Raw genomic sequence first — 15057 nt, forward strand, 5'->3', positions numbered from 1 at the left:
CTCCCCTCAGGCGTAACACCAGCACTGTAAGAACCAAATCTTGTAGGGATTCAAGGTGGGAAGGAGACAGGGAGACCCTGTTCTGGTGCTGCCACTTACCAGGTGTGTGACTTCCACCCAGATGTCTCCGCCCCCAGAGGCTCAGATTCTTCACCTTCTGAACGAGGGTGGTATTGAGTGAGAAAGGGGAGTGAGGTGGGATCTTAGGCCCTGGCATTCATTATTCCAAGCAGTCAGTGTGTTACCCCTACATGTGGCGAGCATCATTCAATACTTTAAAATTGCCGGAGGAACTCAGGTCCTAGAGAGTTCAGTACCTCATCCAGAATAGGACTAGTCTCTAGACTCCCAGACCAGGGTGCCCAATCACCCCACCTGAGCCAGGGGAGAAGCAGGCAGTGTGGGATCCGGTCCCTCTGCGGGCTGGTCTCTAACCTGGCAGGTCTGTAACCTGCCCAGGTGCCAAGGGTAGAGAGAGCCCTGAGTCTTGCATGGGCTGTAGCCCTGTGGCCTGCAGCTGCCTGAAGCTGGTGCCCCCAACCTCATCTGGAAGGCTTGGCTCCAGGAAGTCAGGGGGTTTCCGGGTTTCAAGTTCCCCCTCAGCCATTGCTCAAGGAGAAAAGACCACAGGCCACACTGATTCCTTTTTGTTTCTCTTCCTCTTATTTCTTTCCTCAGTTCCCTGGGACTCCCTGAGTGAAACTCTCTTCTCTATAATCCCCTTTTCTCCACTTCCCACCCCACTTCCCTGGGGGAAGCCAGATGATTGTCCAAGGAGCCAGATCCTTCGGTTGCTGATAATCCACCCACCTTGGGTCTCTCCCACTCTCTTCTTTAACATTCCTTTACTCATGCTCCCCCCAGAGCTTATGAAGTACAATCCTTTCTCATGGCCCCTCCAACATCTTTATCATTCTTCAAATTCTTCCACAGCTGCTTGCTCTGGGTACGACTCTGCATCTGTCTTCTGTTCCATGTGAGTTTTGCTCTCTGTACCCCAACTCCCCTCAGGTGTGGAGCACCCCTTCCTCTTTTCACAGTTACAGGCAACATTTATTGAGCACTCCCTGGGCGTGAGACTTCAGAACCCTCACTTAATCCTCAAGGTCAGCCGACAGTTGGTGGGGGTCTGATTATCATTCTTCCAACAGTTGATGGGGGCCTGATTATTATTCCTGCTCTAGAGATAGGGAAAACAAGCCCAATGGTTAAGTAATGTGTCCTTGTCCCACAGCCAGTGACAGAGCAGGGATTGAACCCAGTGGAGCCTGGCCTATGGTGGTACTCTTCAAACCCTTCCCGTTTCTTCTCTGTGCTGCCAAACCAACTGCATACATGCTTCTCCATTGCCCATCTTTCTTCCTTTGATTTCCAGTTACCAGCTTAACTGGACAATCCAACTCTATCTACTTTAGAAATTAAGAATAACATCCTTGTGTGGCCTAGTTGAACCTGGGCAAGTCACAGACCCTCTCAGGGCCTCGGTCACCTTCTCTGTGAAAAGAGGCGGAAGGGCCATACTCTGAATCCATGGTTCTCAAGATTTGTTAAAACACAGATCGTGGGGCAACCCGCCCTGGCCCCGCTGCTGAATTTCTGATTCAGTGGGTTGCGTTTCTAACAAGTTCTCAACCGCTGCGGGTGCTGTTGGTCTGGGGAACAACACGCTAACCATTTTGTAGATCCTCTGTGCTCCCTTCGTCCTTCTGATTGTGCCACACAGGTGCTGCTTCTTGTTGGAAGGCGTGGGGTCTTTCTTGTTCTCCCGGAACCCTGGAGCAATTACTCAGGGTTGACTGACAGGAAAAATCCAGAAACAACCTGTGTATGTGGCAGGGACTGACTCCCAACAACATAAAGGGCCCCGTGTGATTGGCGGGGTAGACACATCAGTGGGCCCGCTGGGTCGGTGCACAGCTGGGCCTTAGGTCAAGGTCACATCCCTTCTTCTTGTTCTGCACCATCTTCTGGTGGCAGGACTTTAGCATTGGTTATTTTGGGAAATGGCTCATAGGGCGTAGTTCTGACTCTTAAGCCCCTTTTCTCCTGAGTGATACAAAGGAAAACCGCTCCCCTAGATAAGCCAAAGGGCACAGGCAGCCTGCCTCCAAGGAGCAGCCCCAGGGCGGGGTCTGGAGAGACTTTTGGGGACAACTGAGGAGGCAGGAGTCCTTGCCGGGAGCTCGCAGCCTGTGGGAAGTACCTGGTCTTTGCAATCTTGCTTTAGGCTCTAAGCTTAGCTTGCTTGCTTTTTAAAAATTGTTCTAAAATGTGCACAACACTAGCCATTTTCAACGTTCAGTGGCATGGAGTCCAGTCACATTTTTGGGCGACCATCACCACCATTTCTAACCCTTTTCATCTCTCCCCAGTGAACCTCTATACCCCAGAACCAATGACTCTGCTCTCCCCTGGCCTCTGTCTACCATCATTCTGCCCTCTGTCTGCCTAAATTTGGCCAAACTCACCAAAGTTCCCTGGTGCTGGGGACTGAACCCAGGGCCTATGCTTGGGAGGCAAGCACTCTACCAACTGAGCCACATCCCCAGCCCTTTGACTTTTTAACCTTTCAAATGAAGTAGTCAAACCAATGATCTTGAATTCCTTCCAGTCATAACATTCAGAAAGTCTCAAGGTCCTGGCTTCTGGAAGTGGGGGTCATTTGTCTTTGCCTCGGTCACCCCAGACCTGTCTACCTGAACACATCGAGGCTGCCTAGGGGATCATCACTTCTAAGAGTTAGTTTGTGGGTCATTTGGAGCCGATTCTAATCCTTAATCCGCCCCTTGACTCTACGACCCCATAGATATTTTCTCCTAGGCCCAAGTTTTCCCTCAAATCTGAATGAAGCTCTGCATCTCAGGAGCAACTCACTGTGTTCCTGCTGCGTTCATGTTGGCCACCCTGGGGGGCCATTTCCTGTTGTGGCTATTCTCAGCAAAGCCACCCTTGGCATACGGGATGGCAGGGGACATGGTGAGGACCAGGGGTTTCTCCTCCCTGAGAAGCATTGTGAACGTCTGAGTTTCAGGCACAGAGTGAGCCGTGGACAGCTGAGCAAGCTGATCCTCAGATGGGGAGGGGACCCCATCTGACTCAATAGATAGGGCTAGTGCCTACCGCAAGGAGCAGCCACAACAGGAAATGGTCATCAGGAAAGAACCAAAGAAAGGAGGCCTCTGGGCCAAGTCCCCCCTGGAGGGAGAGAAGAGCACTTGAGAGTCAGTCCCCACCCATCCTGTAAGGCCCCAAGCCAGCCAGGTCAGCAGGCACTGCCAACCTGTCCCCCAGGGTGGTGTTTCCTCCTTCAGCATGCAAGATGATTAAGAGAAAAAAAAAAAAAAAACTGCAAAAAACGTGGATGCTGCAGGGTGTGGTGGCGCATGCCTGGAATCTCAGCTACTCGGGAGGCTGAGCCAGGAGGATCCCAAGTTTGAGGCCAGCCTGGGCAAGCCTGTCTCAGAATTAAAAATAAAAAGGGCTGGGGATATAGCTCAGTAGTAGACTACCTGGCAGCAAAACAAAACAAAACAAAAAAATACTGCCCCACAAATTCTATTTTTCTGTTGGTTCTATTACCAAAAACTACATGGACATGGAGTTGGTATTCCATTGGTATTATCAGCATATCTGAATTTTTAGTGTTCTGTGCTCAAATCGTGTTTGGAAACATGGCCTCGATACCCTTTCTCCCTAGTGTCTGATTCCAGAGTTCTTGTGACTGTGGCAGAGCCAGTGCATGAGCTCCTTTGGGTCCTCTCAGTCAAACTTGGGTCAGGAGGTGCTGCCCATGGCCGCGCTCAATGTGCGGAGGTGACACGATACTCCACTTGGTGGCTGGGCTGACTCATCCTTGCCATTGTGTCTGCCTCTGGCCCAGCCAGGACAGAAGAAGGGCCCCTTAGGAACTTCTGTTCCTTCTAGAAGTGTGATATGATGGGCTGGGGATGAACCGAGGCCCCCTTGGGATGCTTCCCTTGAGAAGGATCGAGGACTTGGAGGGGGCTTATGGCCCTCTCACTCTTACCTCTACCACTCTCGAGAGCAGTAAATGTCCCCAGCACTCACATCTCCTCCGAGAGCCTTCCCCAGGCAGCTGATGAGGTTTCCAAAGCTACTCTGTCTTCAGGTCTTTGTCCTCAGTGGGCTTTCTGGAGAATCCACCCCAACCCATGGGCCACTGACCATTCAGGAGCTCTGGTATGAGTTAGGGCCTGGCCCTACTCAAAGTGGCAAACCAGTCACTTGTCTCTTAGAGTGAAAACCACCGCTAGCAAATGCAGGCAGAGACCACTCATCCTCCTTGCGGAGCTTTCTGTCATGTTTGAATTCTCTCACTCTCACTCTCTTCTTCCTGGTATTTGGTGAGGGCCATTGGCACGATGGTCCTGGCATGGCCAACTGCCCTCCAGGAAGAAGACAATGCGGCCTCCCAGGGAACTGAGATGAGATTCCCCAGGGGAAGGGGAAGCAGGGGTCCTGCCTTCCAGATAGTATGGCTCTCTATGCCCAGAGCCTTGGCCCTGTATGTACGTCTCACTCAGTTGATCCCACTCTTGGGAATAGGCAGACAAAGTCGTATGAGGAAATATCTTTACTCCCAAAGAAGATACTGATGGTATTATTTGAAATAACAAAAACCTAGGAAGAACCTAACTTTTTAAAGTAATCGTCAAGTAAACAGTTTCACATCCACTTAACAATTGTGATGTAGCTACTTTAACAATTATGTTTATGAAAGTACCATAAAATATGTAGAAAGTCATGTTACATACAAAAGATAGAATATAAAATGTCATATTTCATACAACTGTAACTGCCCCCTCCCCTGAAAAAACAATGCTTACTAAGAGCAGAAAATTACAGGGGAAAAATGTCAGTGGGATTCAGAGAGTGAGACCAGGGATCGTTTTCATTTTCCATTTTCTCCTTTCTCCTTTCTGATTTTCAATATTTTCCCTAAAAAAAAAAAAAGTGTTACTATTTTTTAAAAAAGCTGTTTAAAATGTTAAAAAGAGGTGTCTGGGGCTTTATGGACCTATCTTATGGAACTTGCGGGTCCCAGGGAGCCTGTTTGTGGGTAAAGGAGCTGTGAACCTGAGCACCAAGCCAGAACATGGCCTGGTGTCCCCTCTGTATCATTGTCCCCACCCTCTTTCCCCAATCTGCTCCAGCCCCTGAGAGCTGGTGGGGAAGCCCCCGTGTGCTCTTTGCCATGCTTACTGATGTGTTATCCTTTGTTTTGTAGATTTCATGGAAAACAGATATTCTGTAAGTACGCATTTCACATACATCATTTTAAAAAGTGCTCCATGGAGCAGTGAAATATTTCCTGACTCTCCCAGGGCCTGCTTTCCCCGATCCCCCTCCCCCGCCCATGCTGTTTTAGACCAGGAACCCTGAGTTCCTCTGATTAGCCGGGGCCAATTCTGATTTTGAATATTTTCTTCCACTATTTCTATCATTACATCTCAGCCCACATAGGAAAGGGGACCCTGGAAATCATCTAATAAGATTGGGAATCCAGGGTACCTATTGCTTCCCCCTGCCTTCCTTTTTGGTACTGGGAATTGAACCCAAGTTCTCTCTCTGTCACTGTGCTATATCCCCAGCCCTTTTTACTTTTTATTCTGAGACAGAGGCTCACTGAATTGCCCAGACCAGCCTCAAACTTGCAATCCTCCTGCCTCAGCCTCCCAAGGAGCTGGGATAATAGGTTTGTGCCACTATTCCCAGCTACTTTTTTTTTTTTTTTTAAGAAAGACACAGAGACCCAAGTTCAAACTGTGCAGAGACCTGTCTCCTACTATTTTCCCACTCTCAACCTTTTTGCGAGCTACCCAGCAAAGCAAGAGTTAACTGGGCAGCTATTCTCTTCAGAAATGAGGAATTTGCCTCATAAACTGCTTCTTTAAGTCTGGGAAGAACTTGCAGCAAGGTTTCTGCTAGCCCTTCCAGCGGGCCCCTGGCTTCCTTTGTTTTGCCCAAGTCTGAATTCTTGTAAAACAGAGCTTATTATGCCTTTGACAGACAGGAAGCCACTGACATTCTTTTTATGGAGGAAAGCTATCAATTTAAGGAAAAGAGGAATGAAATGGATGTCTTTCTCTAGCCTACACCCACCCAGACTCCTGAAATCAGAGACAGTGGCATTGGAAAAGCAGGGAGCCCTGTTTATAGACGAGGAACCTGAGGGCTGCATTGATGGAACGCTTGGCCAGCATCACCTGGGCCAGGTCTTTAGGCTCCTGGCCAGTGCTGTCCACAACATAAGACTCCCTGTAAGAAGTAAAGTCACTGTCCCAGTAATAGTGGCCTCTAGAGAGTGAGATCTTTGCTCCCTAGCCAGTGTGGGACCCTGATAAAAATGTGTTCTTGGGCTGGGGAGATAGCTCAGTTGGTACAGTGCTTGCTTTGCAAGCACGAGGCCCTGGGTTCGATCCCCAGCACTGAAAAAAAAAAAAGTGTTCTCTGCTGTGATAGACACAATGCAGGATCAACATATTTACTTTGTCTTCCATCCAAAGGGTCTCCCTGGACAAAGTTTCCAAGCTCCAGTTCAGACAGAACTTTCTCTTTTTCCGTGGGCCCCAAAATTCTGCTCCCACAAAGCTCCCTAGAGTTCAGCCAGGCTGGTCCCGTCCCCTCGTTTGGTGGGAGACAGGGGGCTCCTGGCTATCGGGGATGGAATTTTGAATCTTTAAGCGAGTGGATTTTGTTTATAAAAGAAGCAGGTATAGTTTCCCTAATAATCAGCCTGAGCGCGCAGGTCAGGAGAAAATTAATTGAATCGCCTAACAGGGAAATGGGAGGGGAGTTCCTTCCTGAAATCAAACCTGGCGATCATTCCCCTCTTGTTTAATGGCCGTTGCTTCTGAAAACATATTGGAGGAAATATCTGAACAATGAGACAGCCACTTAGCCAGCTACTAATTTGGTATTGTTTGACTTGCTTCAATGGCACATTCTGACTTCATTTTTCCTCTGCCATTTTTGCCTTGTTTATAAATTGTGTTTGTGGCCAATGCAGACAGATAAGTACAAGAGAACACCCTGTGCCTGAGTAAAAGGGGTGAATCTGAACCTGCAAGGGTCTTGGGATCTTGAGGAGAACCTGTTTTTTTATGGTGGGTTGGGGTGAGGATGGCATTTGCCAGTGACATCTCACTTCCCTCTTTCTCAGGACCAGCAGGCAACTGAGCTGCACTGGAACTTGCCCAGGAGCAGAGTTCAAGAGACTGGAGAGTGGGTTCTCCAGCTCTGCAGCCCTCTTTGGGGTGACCCTGTGCTCCCCAAACCTGAGTTTCCCTGTCTACAAAGTAGAGATGATCAGCAACAGCATGATAGCAACAACAATAATGACCACTTATTAAAATTTTTTTCTTTTGGGGGGACATGGGAGGAGGACTAGGGAGGGATTAAACCCAGGGCTTCGTGCATGCTAGCCAAACACTTTACCACTGAGTCACATCCCCAGCCCTTTTTATCTTTTACTTTGAGACAAGATCTCACTAAGCTGCTGAGATTGGCCTCAAACTTTTGATCCTCCTGCCTCAGCCTCCAGAGTAGCTGGGATTACAGGTGTGCACCACCATGCCCAGCTCTAGGATTTTCTTAAGGTCTAAATGAGAAACAGTGCAAACCACCATAAGAGCTAATTGATTATCCACTTTAAAGTTCTTTCCATCAAACACTCTGGAAAACAGTAAGTGTGGTCAGGGGATTTACTTTATTGGTCCCTGTAATGCCCCTGCCATGCTTGGGGAATTGCTTACCTGAGGCATAGGATGCAACCTTTCAAGCTTTGACTTAGGAATTGGAGATTCACATTCAAACTCAACTTCCCCCTAACAAGCTGTGTAGCCATGTCACTTTGAGAAAACTTCTTAACCTCTCAAGACCTCTGTTTCCTTGTCTATAAACTGAGGACATAAAAACTCCTTGCCTAGTTGTTGCAAGGATTAAATGATCTCCTGGCACAGTCTTAGTAGATGGGAAATGCTCAGAGTACTTTCTAGAAGTAGAAATTAGAGATCTCAGTGGAGGTTAAAAGGAAAATGCCCCTTGAGGAGGTCCACATCACATTCTGGCTGTACTTGGGAGGCTGACAGCTGGCCTCTGATTCAAGCACAGCAAGTCCAGTCCCTAGGTAAGAGCATGTTAACTTTTACTTCTCTGAGGCCCTGCCGACTGTGGTCCAGCCCTTTCCGTTTCTAGTCTTGGTCCTGCAGCAGTGCCCTGGGCACTATCTGCCCCAGAGAGGGAGAGTGGAGGTGTCTAGGAAGGGGCTTGGTCTGGGGCTGCAGAAAGACTGAACGCCAGGGTCACGTTCAGGGTCCTCGGGGCGGAGTGGAGGAAATGGTAGAGGGTAGCTGCCGGCCCTGGTGAACCTCCAATCCCCTGGGGCCAACACAGCTCTTTTGCCCCACTTGCCCGGGGTTCTCCTAGCACAGGAGGAGCCAGAGCCTTGACTTTCTAACTGTGGCCCCTCAGCTGTGTATCCTGTTCTAAAAGGTTTAGATCTAGCAAGGCCAGAACAAAATGGAGGCCCTATCCCATCTCACCCTCAGAGAGCAGGTGGGCCTGGCCATGGAGCGCCTAAGCTCAGGCAATCCCTACATCCTTTCTTGCTCCTGCTTCCTGAATTCCATCAGTAGCAAGGAGTCCTGTGCCCATGAAGGTTCCAGAAGAGTGGACACAGATGCTTCTTGCTCTTCTGGGCCCTCTGTCGGCCAGGAGCCCTCTGCTCCAGCATCTCCCAGCATGCTCTGCTCCTTTGTCCTGCAAGCATCTTTCCACTTCTGTGATTCCTCTGCTGCCCCGGTCGGGGCCCTCTAATTGCCTCTGAATTCTTGTGGTTCGTTAAGGCCGCTCTACTTCATAGTAGTGTGGTTTATCAGTAATTGAGAGAATATAAAGTTCCTGAGGGCAGGTTCTTGCATCCTCAGCTTAGAAAACAGTGCTGGGTCAGATAAGGGACCAGGCACATGGGAGACAGGAAAGTGACACAAGTACCTTTGAATCAGTTAAAGAACACTAGAAGAAGGCATGAGGAATCTTTTATATATATATAAAAAAAAAAAAACTTTTTATTATGGTGAAATATACAAAACCTGAAATTTATTATTTTAACATTTAAAAATGTATAATTCAGCCAGGCATGGTGGCACCCACCTGTACCCAGTGACTTGGGAAGCTGAGGCAGGATTGCAGACTTGAGCAAGACCCTATCTCAAAAGGAAATTGAAAATAAGGACTGGGGATGCAGCTCAGAACACCCCTGGGTTCAATTCCCAGTACTGAAAAAATAAATATATATAATTCAAGGGCTGGGGATGTGGCTGAATGGCAGAGTACTGGCCTAGCATGTGCATGAGGCCCTGGGTTTGATCCCCAGTACTGCAAAAAAAAAAAAAAAAAAGAGGTACTTCTCGTCATCCCTAACTGACACTGTGTGCCCATTAAACTGTAACTCCCCATTGCCCCCACCCCCGATCCTGGCAACCGCTGTTCCACCTTCTGTCTTTATAAATGTGATAATTATTGTACATCATATAAGTGGAATCATTTGGCATTTGTCCCTTTATGCCTGGCTTATTCCATTTAGCTTAATTTTTTCAAGGTTCATCAAAATGTATCAGGATTCCTTTACTTTTTAAAGACAGAACCAAATCTGTGGCAGGGTAGTACCGGGGTCCGAACCCAGGAGGACTCTACCACTGAGCTACTTCCCAGGGCAATCAATCTTCAATCCTGAGGAGTGTGACCATAGCTTGTGTTGTCTCTTGTCACTACAGAGAACGGAAGGCTCCCTTGACGGGACTTAAGACCGTGAAGACAGGTGCTCATTCCTGAGAGGACATCCACGTCCCCAAGAGGAGCAGATGCTTCCTGTGTTCCAAGAGCTCTGTGCATTTATTTATGACCTGCCCTGCTCCCAGCAACCTAGCAATTCCTCAGGCCGAGCCACCAGTTCTTGTATCCACCCTGCTGCGTTAATGTTGGGTGTAAAGAAATTAGGAGGGGCTGTTTATTTGCCCAGTGGCCCTCCTTCCAAGTTGGAGCATCCTTGCAATTTGGAAGAGCAGGAGAAGGTTCAGGGTAAACAGGCCACTGGGATATTCTGAAACTTGAATATTTTGTCTTGTACAGAGATTCAAAAAAAAAAACTTTCCCATGTACCCTCCTACACTGAAACTGGTTTTGTTTTATAGTCAGTCACTTCTAGAGAATGGCCTGGTTTGGGGGCAGCTTGTTTGGGGTATTTTTTTTTCCTTCTTCTTTCTTTCTCTTCCTGTGGTCCTTCAAAAGCCCGTAGCTCTGGGTAGTCCTTGTCCTCTGGAAGTGCACACTGCTGGCCATACAGCTTCTCTCCGTCCCCTCTGTGACCTCACTGGCCATGATGGGGAAACACCGCTGCTTGGGAGCATCTCCTTTGAAACACCAGCCTGAAGACGAGGTTCATCCTGGCGACGCTCACGACCGAAAACGAAGGAGGAGCAGGCCCAGGGCTTCTGAGCTCTCTTCTCTTCTACCTTGCTGAGGGCCAAAAGACGAGACGATGGTTGCCTACAGCGGATAGTATTTTCAATAGAAAAATGAAATGTGTATTTTTCTTACTAATTTTTTTTTTTATTTATTCCTTACTTTTAAAAAAATGGTCTCCTGAGGTCTCCAGATGGTTTTGAGGGGGTCTTGGGAGCGTGGAAGCAGGGCCGCGGCCGTTGTGCTGCGGAGTACACACACCTAACCAAGACAGCCTTCCCTGGTGGCCTCGGTGACGCAGCGGCGGGGGCCCTGAGGGGTGCTGTATTAAATAAATTTGATCTTTACTCTTCACGGATCTGTGAAATGTCATCTTCTGAAAGGCCACATGCAAATGGGACACCTGTAACACACTCCAAGCCTCCTCAGGCCTCTGGAGTCACAGAGAGGACCAAGCTGGGCTCATTACCAGCTGTGCCTTGCATAGACCAAGGGCCCATGTGGCTTCAACGGAGGTCAGGCTCAGAGGCAGTGTGAGTCTCAGACTTGGAAGTCATTAAAACCTGTCAGCGCGTGGCTTAGTGTTCACTTCCCAGCTGAAGACTCTGGGGCCATCCCTAGCACACCGGGTTGTCAGATTTAGCACAAGAAAATTTAAATGAATACATAAATCCCAGGCACCCAGTACCCAAGACTCAGCACAAAAATTTTAAATAGATACATAAATCCAAGTACCCAGTTCAATCTGAATTTCATAGAAATGACAAATAAGTTTTTTTAGTGTAAGTCTATCCCATGTAATGGTTGGGATATACTTATACCCAGAAAATAATTCATCTGCCTGAATTTTAAATGTAATACACCATCATTTATTTTATTTGGCCACCCTCTTGGCAGGGTACACTCCTCCCTAACCCCCGAGTCCTCAGGAACCATCCTCTCTAGTGACCTCGGACTTCTTTCCTCGCCAGGTCCAGTCCTCCTTCAGAACACCCCTGCCCCTCCTGGCTGGCCAGAAAGGTAGTGGGAAGTCTGAGTGTGCATCTGGGCTCTCCCAGATTCCAACTGCTGAAACTTGAAGGAGCCGCTTAAACTCTGAGCTTCCATTTCCTTTACTCTCAAATGAAGAGATTAGACTAGTGACTATTCATATTTGAGGGGCTTGGGGGGCGGGGATGGTGGGGATTGAACCCAGGGAAGTTTAACCACTGTGCCACATCCCCAGCCGTTTTATATTTTATTTTGAGAAAGGGTCTCACTTGAGTTGCTTCGGGCCTCGCTAAGTTGCTGAGGCTGGCTCTGAACTGGCAATCCTCCTGCCTCAGCCTCCCAAGCCGCACCACTGGGATTATAGTTATGGGTCACCTGCCAGGATACATTTGAGGATTTGAAACTCCTTTGAAAATATGATGAAAGTCAGGGATTCCTACTCCAGCACAAACCATCACAAAAATATTATACATTCCCAAGGTTTGGGGACCTGGACTCAGGTTCAAACCAAAGGACGAGATGACGATTACACAACCTTGAATGACCTTCAAGTCCGACATTTCCATCACTTGGGGAGAGTCAAGAAGAGTCCCTGTATCAACGTTTTAGTCCCCTGTTGCCACCAGAGAAAGGTCACTGGCAGGAACACCCTGTTGATAGAACGTACATGAGTTTTAATTATTTCCCTCTATTTCTGAGGACAAAATCACCCCAGCAGGGATCTTCCTGAGTTGATTTAATGGTTAAAAAAATGATCTCAGCCCAGGACCCCGACTTCAGCCTCCCTAAGTAGCTGACATAACCAAGCACCCAAGCCTGAGTAGGTGTGCAGAGGGGCGGGGGAGCGAGGCGGGCAGCTTTCTCGGCAGGGGACCTATTCGTTACAGCTCTGTGTAGTAAAATTTTATCCCTCTTCTGAGGACCCACAAGAAGTCAGTTGCTCATTTCACCATCATTTACTGGCCCGATCAATGTTCATTGATTGACTATCTGAACTAGACTCAAGATGGGCAATGTGACCCCAAAGGTCAATGGTCATTCATTAAAGCAAAGGTTCTTAACCAGGGTGGTTTTGTCCCCCATTGGTCACTGAACAGTGTCCAGAGACATGTTTTGTTGTCATGACCGGGTGAATGTGCCACCAGCCACCGGTGGTTGGTGGGTAGAAACCAAGGATGCAGGTTACCTCCCACTGTGAGAGGACAGTCACCCACAAGTCACCAAGTCCAAGATGCCAGTAGTGGCAAAGTTGAGCCACCCTGCATGGAGGCTTCCTGTTATTCATCTGTTTACCCAAGAAGTTTGTACCTGTCACACCCTGTGCTTGGGACACCGAGCTGAGTGTTGGGTAGGAGGATGGTAAGGATCATGTGGCCCCCACACTCCTGGAACATGCAGACACAGATGAGCAACACCCATGACAACACAGTGTGACAGGGATCTCGAGGGAACCAAATAGTACAGATGGGGGGGCACGTGGAAGAGCAGAGGGAGGTCAGGAAAAGTTCAGGAGGAAGTTGGGTCTAGTGAAAGACCTGAACCAACAGAAGGGCACCAGGTGGGAAAGGTAGGGTGAGGAGCACAGCAGACAAAGGGAGAAGGTTCTAGAAGAACCAGAGGCAAGAGAGAACATGGTGCTTTCAAGGAATAGCAGGACAGTCTGTCAGGTGAAGTCCCTGGGAATTTCTGCCAGACTCCCACCTGCCTGCCTCCATCTCAGAGGAGAGAAGGGAGAGGGCCCCAAGATGCTCAGCAAGAGCTTGGCTCCCCAGCACCATTGTTTCTAAGATGCCCCCTGGGTCATTAGCAGGTTGGAAAGAAAGGCCCAGCTGCAGAGGCCGGATTCAGCCGTGAATCGCAGAAGACAAGGTGAACAGGAGGGAGATGTCTCAGACCCCAGCGGGCTGCGAGGACAGCTGCAAGCTGAGAGCCTCAACCCAGGGTCCAGCGGGTGGAGGATCAAGTGGGGCCTGGCATCTGGGAATGCCCTGAGAGTAGGGGCAAAGAATGGCGAGGGCGTGAGGTTTTCTGGCAAAAAAAAAAAAATCCATAGCTTTTATCCATTTCTCAGAGGGAGCCATGATCCAAAAAAAGGGTTAAGGACTTCTAAATAATTAAAACCTCTTATGGACACGGTGTGATTTGATGTCAGCTTAAATCTCCACAATAGTGGTTGATACATTTTCTATCAAAGAGTGTTCTTTGGGGCCGCGGGTGTCACTTAGTGGTAGAGTGTTTGCCTAGCATGTGTGAGGTCCTGGGTTCCATGCCCAGCCCTGAAAAAAAGAAAGTGGTGGGGGGCAGGTCTACTTCAAAGACAGTCTTTCATCCGATGTCCCCAGCAGGACTTGGCTTGCCTTCACAAAGTTGCTCAGAGTAGCTGAGCATGGTGGTGCATGCACCCCTGTAATCCTAGCAAATTGGGAAGCTGAGGTAGGAGTTCAAAGCCAGCCTCAGCAACTTAGCAAAACCCTATCTCAAAATTAAAAAAAAAAAAAAAAAGAAGAAGATCTAGGGATGTGGTTCAGTGGTAGTGAACCCCTGGGTTTTATCCCCAGTACCAAAACAAAACAAAACACCCAAGGTGCTCAGCATAAGAAAACACGTGGTAACCTAAATGTCCTTCCAAAGGCAGCCCTCCCCTCTCAAAAGTAATGAACTCTTAGCCTGACCCAGAACACCAAAGGAACAGGCAATAAACTTATTGAAAAGCTTCATAGTTTAAAGTATTTCTAAAAACCTGAATTGTCCCTTCATATGGATTTCAAAACTCAGAAAACAGACCATTATTTCAAAATGAACTTTGACAATAGAAGGGAAATATTATTCCTATGTTCAGATAAGATGAAGGATGCCGGAAAGCAAATAAAATTCTTAAAGAAAAAGGTAAGTTGGAATAGGAGGCTGACCACCTGTTGACTCAGAGACCTTGGAGATGCCTCTTCTGCAAAAGAAGGTGTGTTTTCTTTCCCCCAAGGACTGCCATGACAAATTATCTCAATTAGGTGGCTTAAAACAGCAGAACTCTACTGTCGCATGGTTCTGGACACCAGAAGTCTAAACTGAGCTGCTGGTGGTGCTACACACCCCACACAGGCTCTTGGCTTTTTCTAGTCGGTCACTCCGGTGCCTGCCTTGGTCGTCAAGGGATGTCCTTCCACGGATCATCCAGTGTCTGTTTTCACGTGGCTTCTTAAAAGAACATCAGTTATGGAACCGAGGGCTCACCCCATTTTAACAAATTACATCCAAAAGACCCTGTTTCCAAATAAGCTCTCATTCTGAGCCTCCATTTGGACATGAAATGGGTAGCGGGGTGACATCATCCCACTCAGGATAGGAAGGAGTGGAAGGACCTAGCTCACATCTCACAGCTCGGACTTTCTGTTTCTAAGAAGCTCATGTAAGTGGGAAGGTGTGAAGTCAGTGGTTTACCCTCAAATAACAATCTCAGCTTTGTCTCTGGAACCTTCTCAAGCTGCACTTTGGTCTCTCGGGCTTTGTCGCCACGTCTCTGAGATACGACCGAGTTTCTCTCTCTGGTCTTCTCCAAAGTTCTCCCTCACTTTCGACTCTTTCTCT

At 48.2% G+C, this 15057-nt stretch overlaps 1 protein-coding gene across 12 annotated transcripts in view; it reads left to right on the forward strand.

The window, feature by feature from the left end:
- PECAM1 (platelet and endothelial cell adhesion molecule 1) overlaps positions 1–10839 on the forward strand; it is a 70378-nt gene extending 59539 nt beyond the window's left edge. For 8 of the 12 annotated variants that reach the window (XM_079131589.1, XM_079131581.1, XM_079131579.1 and 5 more), the window contains 2 exons: positions 5249–5271; positions 9798–10839. In XM_079131589.1, the coding sequence (XP_078987715.1) occupies positions 5249–5271; positions 9798–9827 (53 nt within the window). In that variant the 3' untranslated portion in view covers positions 9828–10839. The remainder of the gene's footprint in view (positions 1–5248; positions 5272–9797) is intronic. The other 4 variants (XM_079131583.1, XM_079131587.1, XM_079131586.1 and 1 more) reach the window with 1 other exon arrangement.
- The last annotated feature ends 4218 nt before the right edge of the window (positions 10840–15057 follow it).

The sequence above is a fragment of the Sciurus vulgaris genome, assembly GCF_902686455.1.
Source record: "Sciurus vulgaris genome assembly, chromosome: 3".
In the NCBI taxonomy this organism is placed as follows: domain Eukaryota; kingdom Metazoa; phylum Chordata; class Mammalia; order Rodentia; family Sciuridae; genus Sciurus; species Sciurus vulgaris.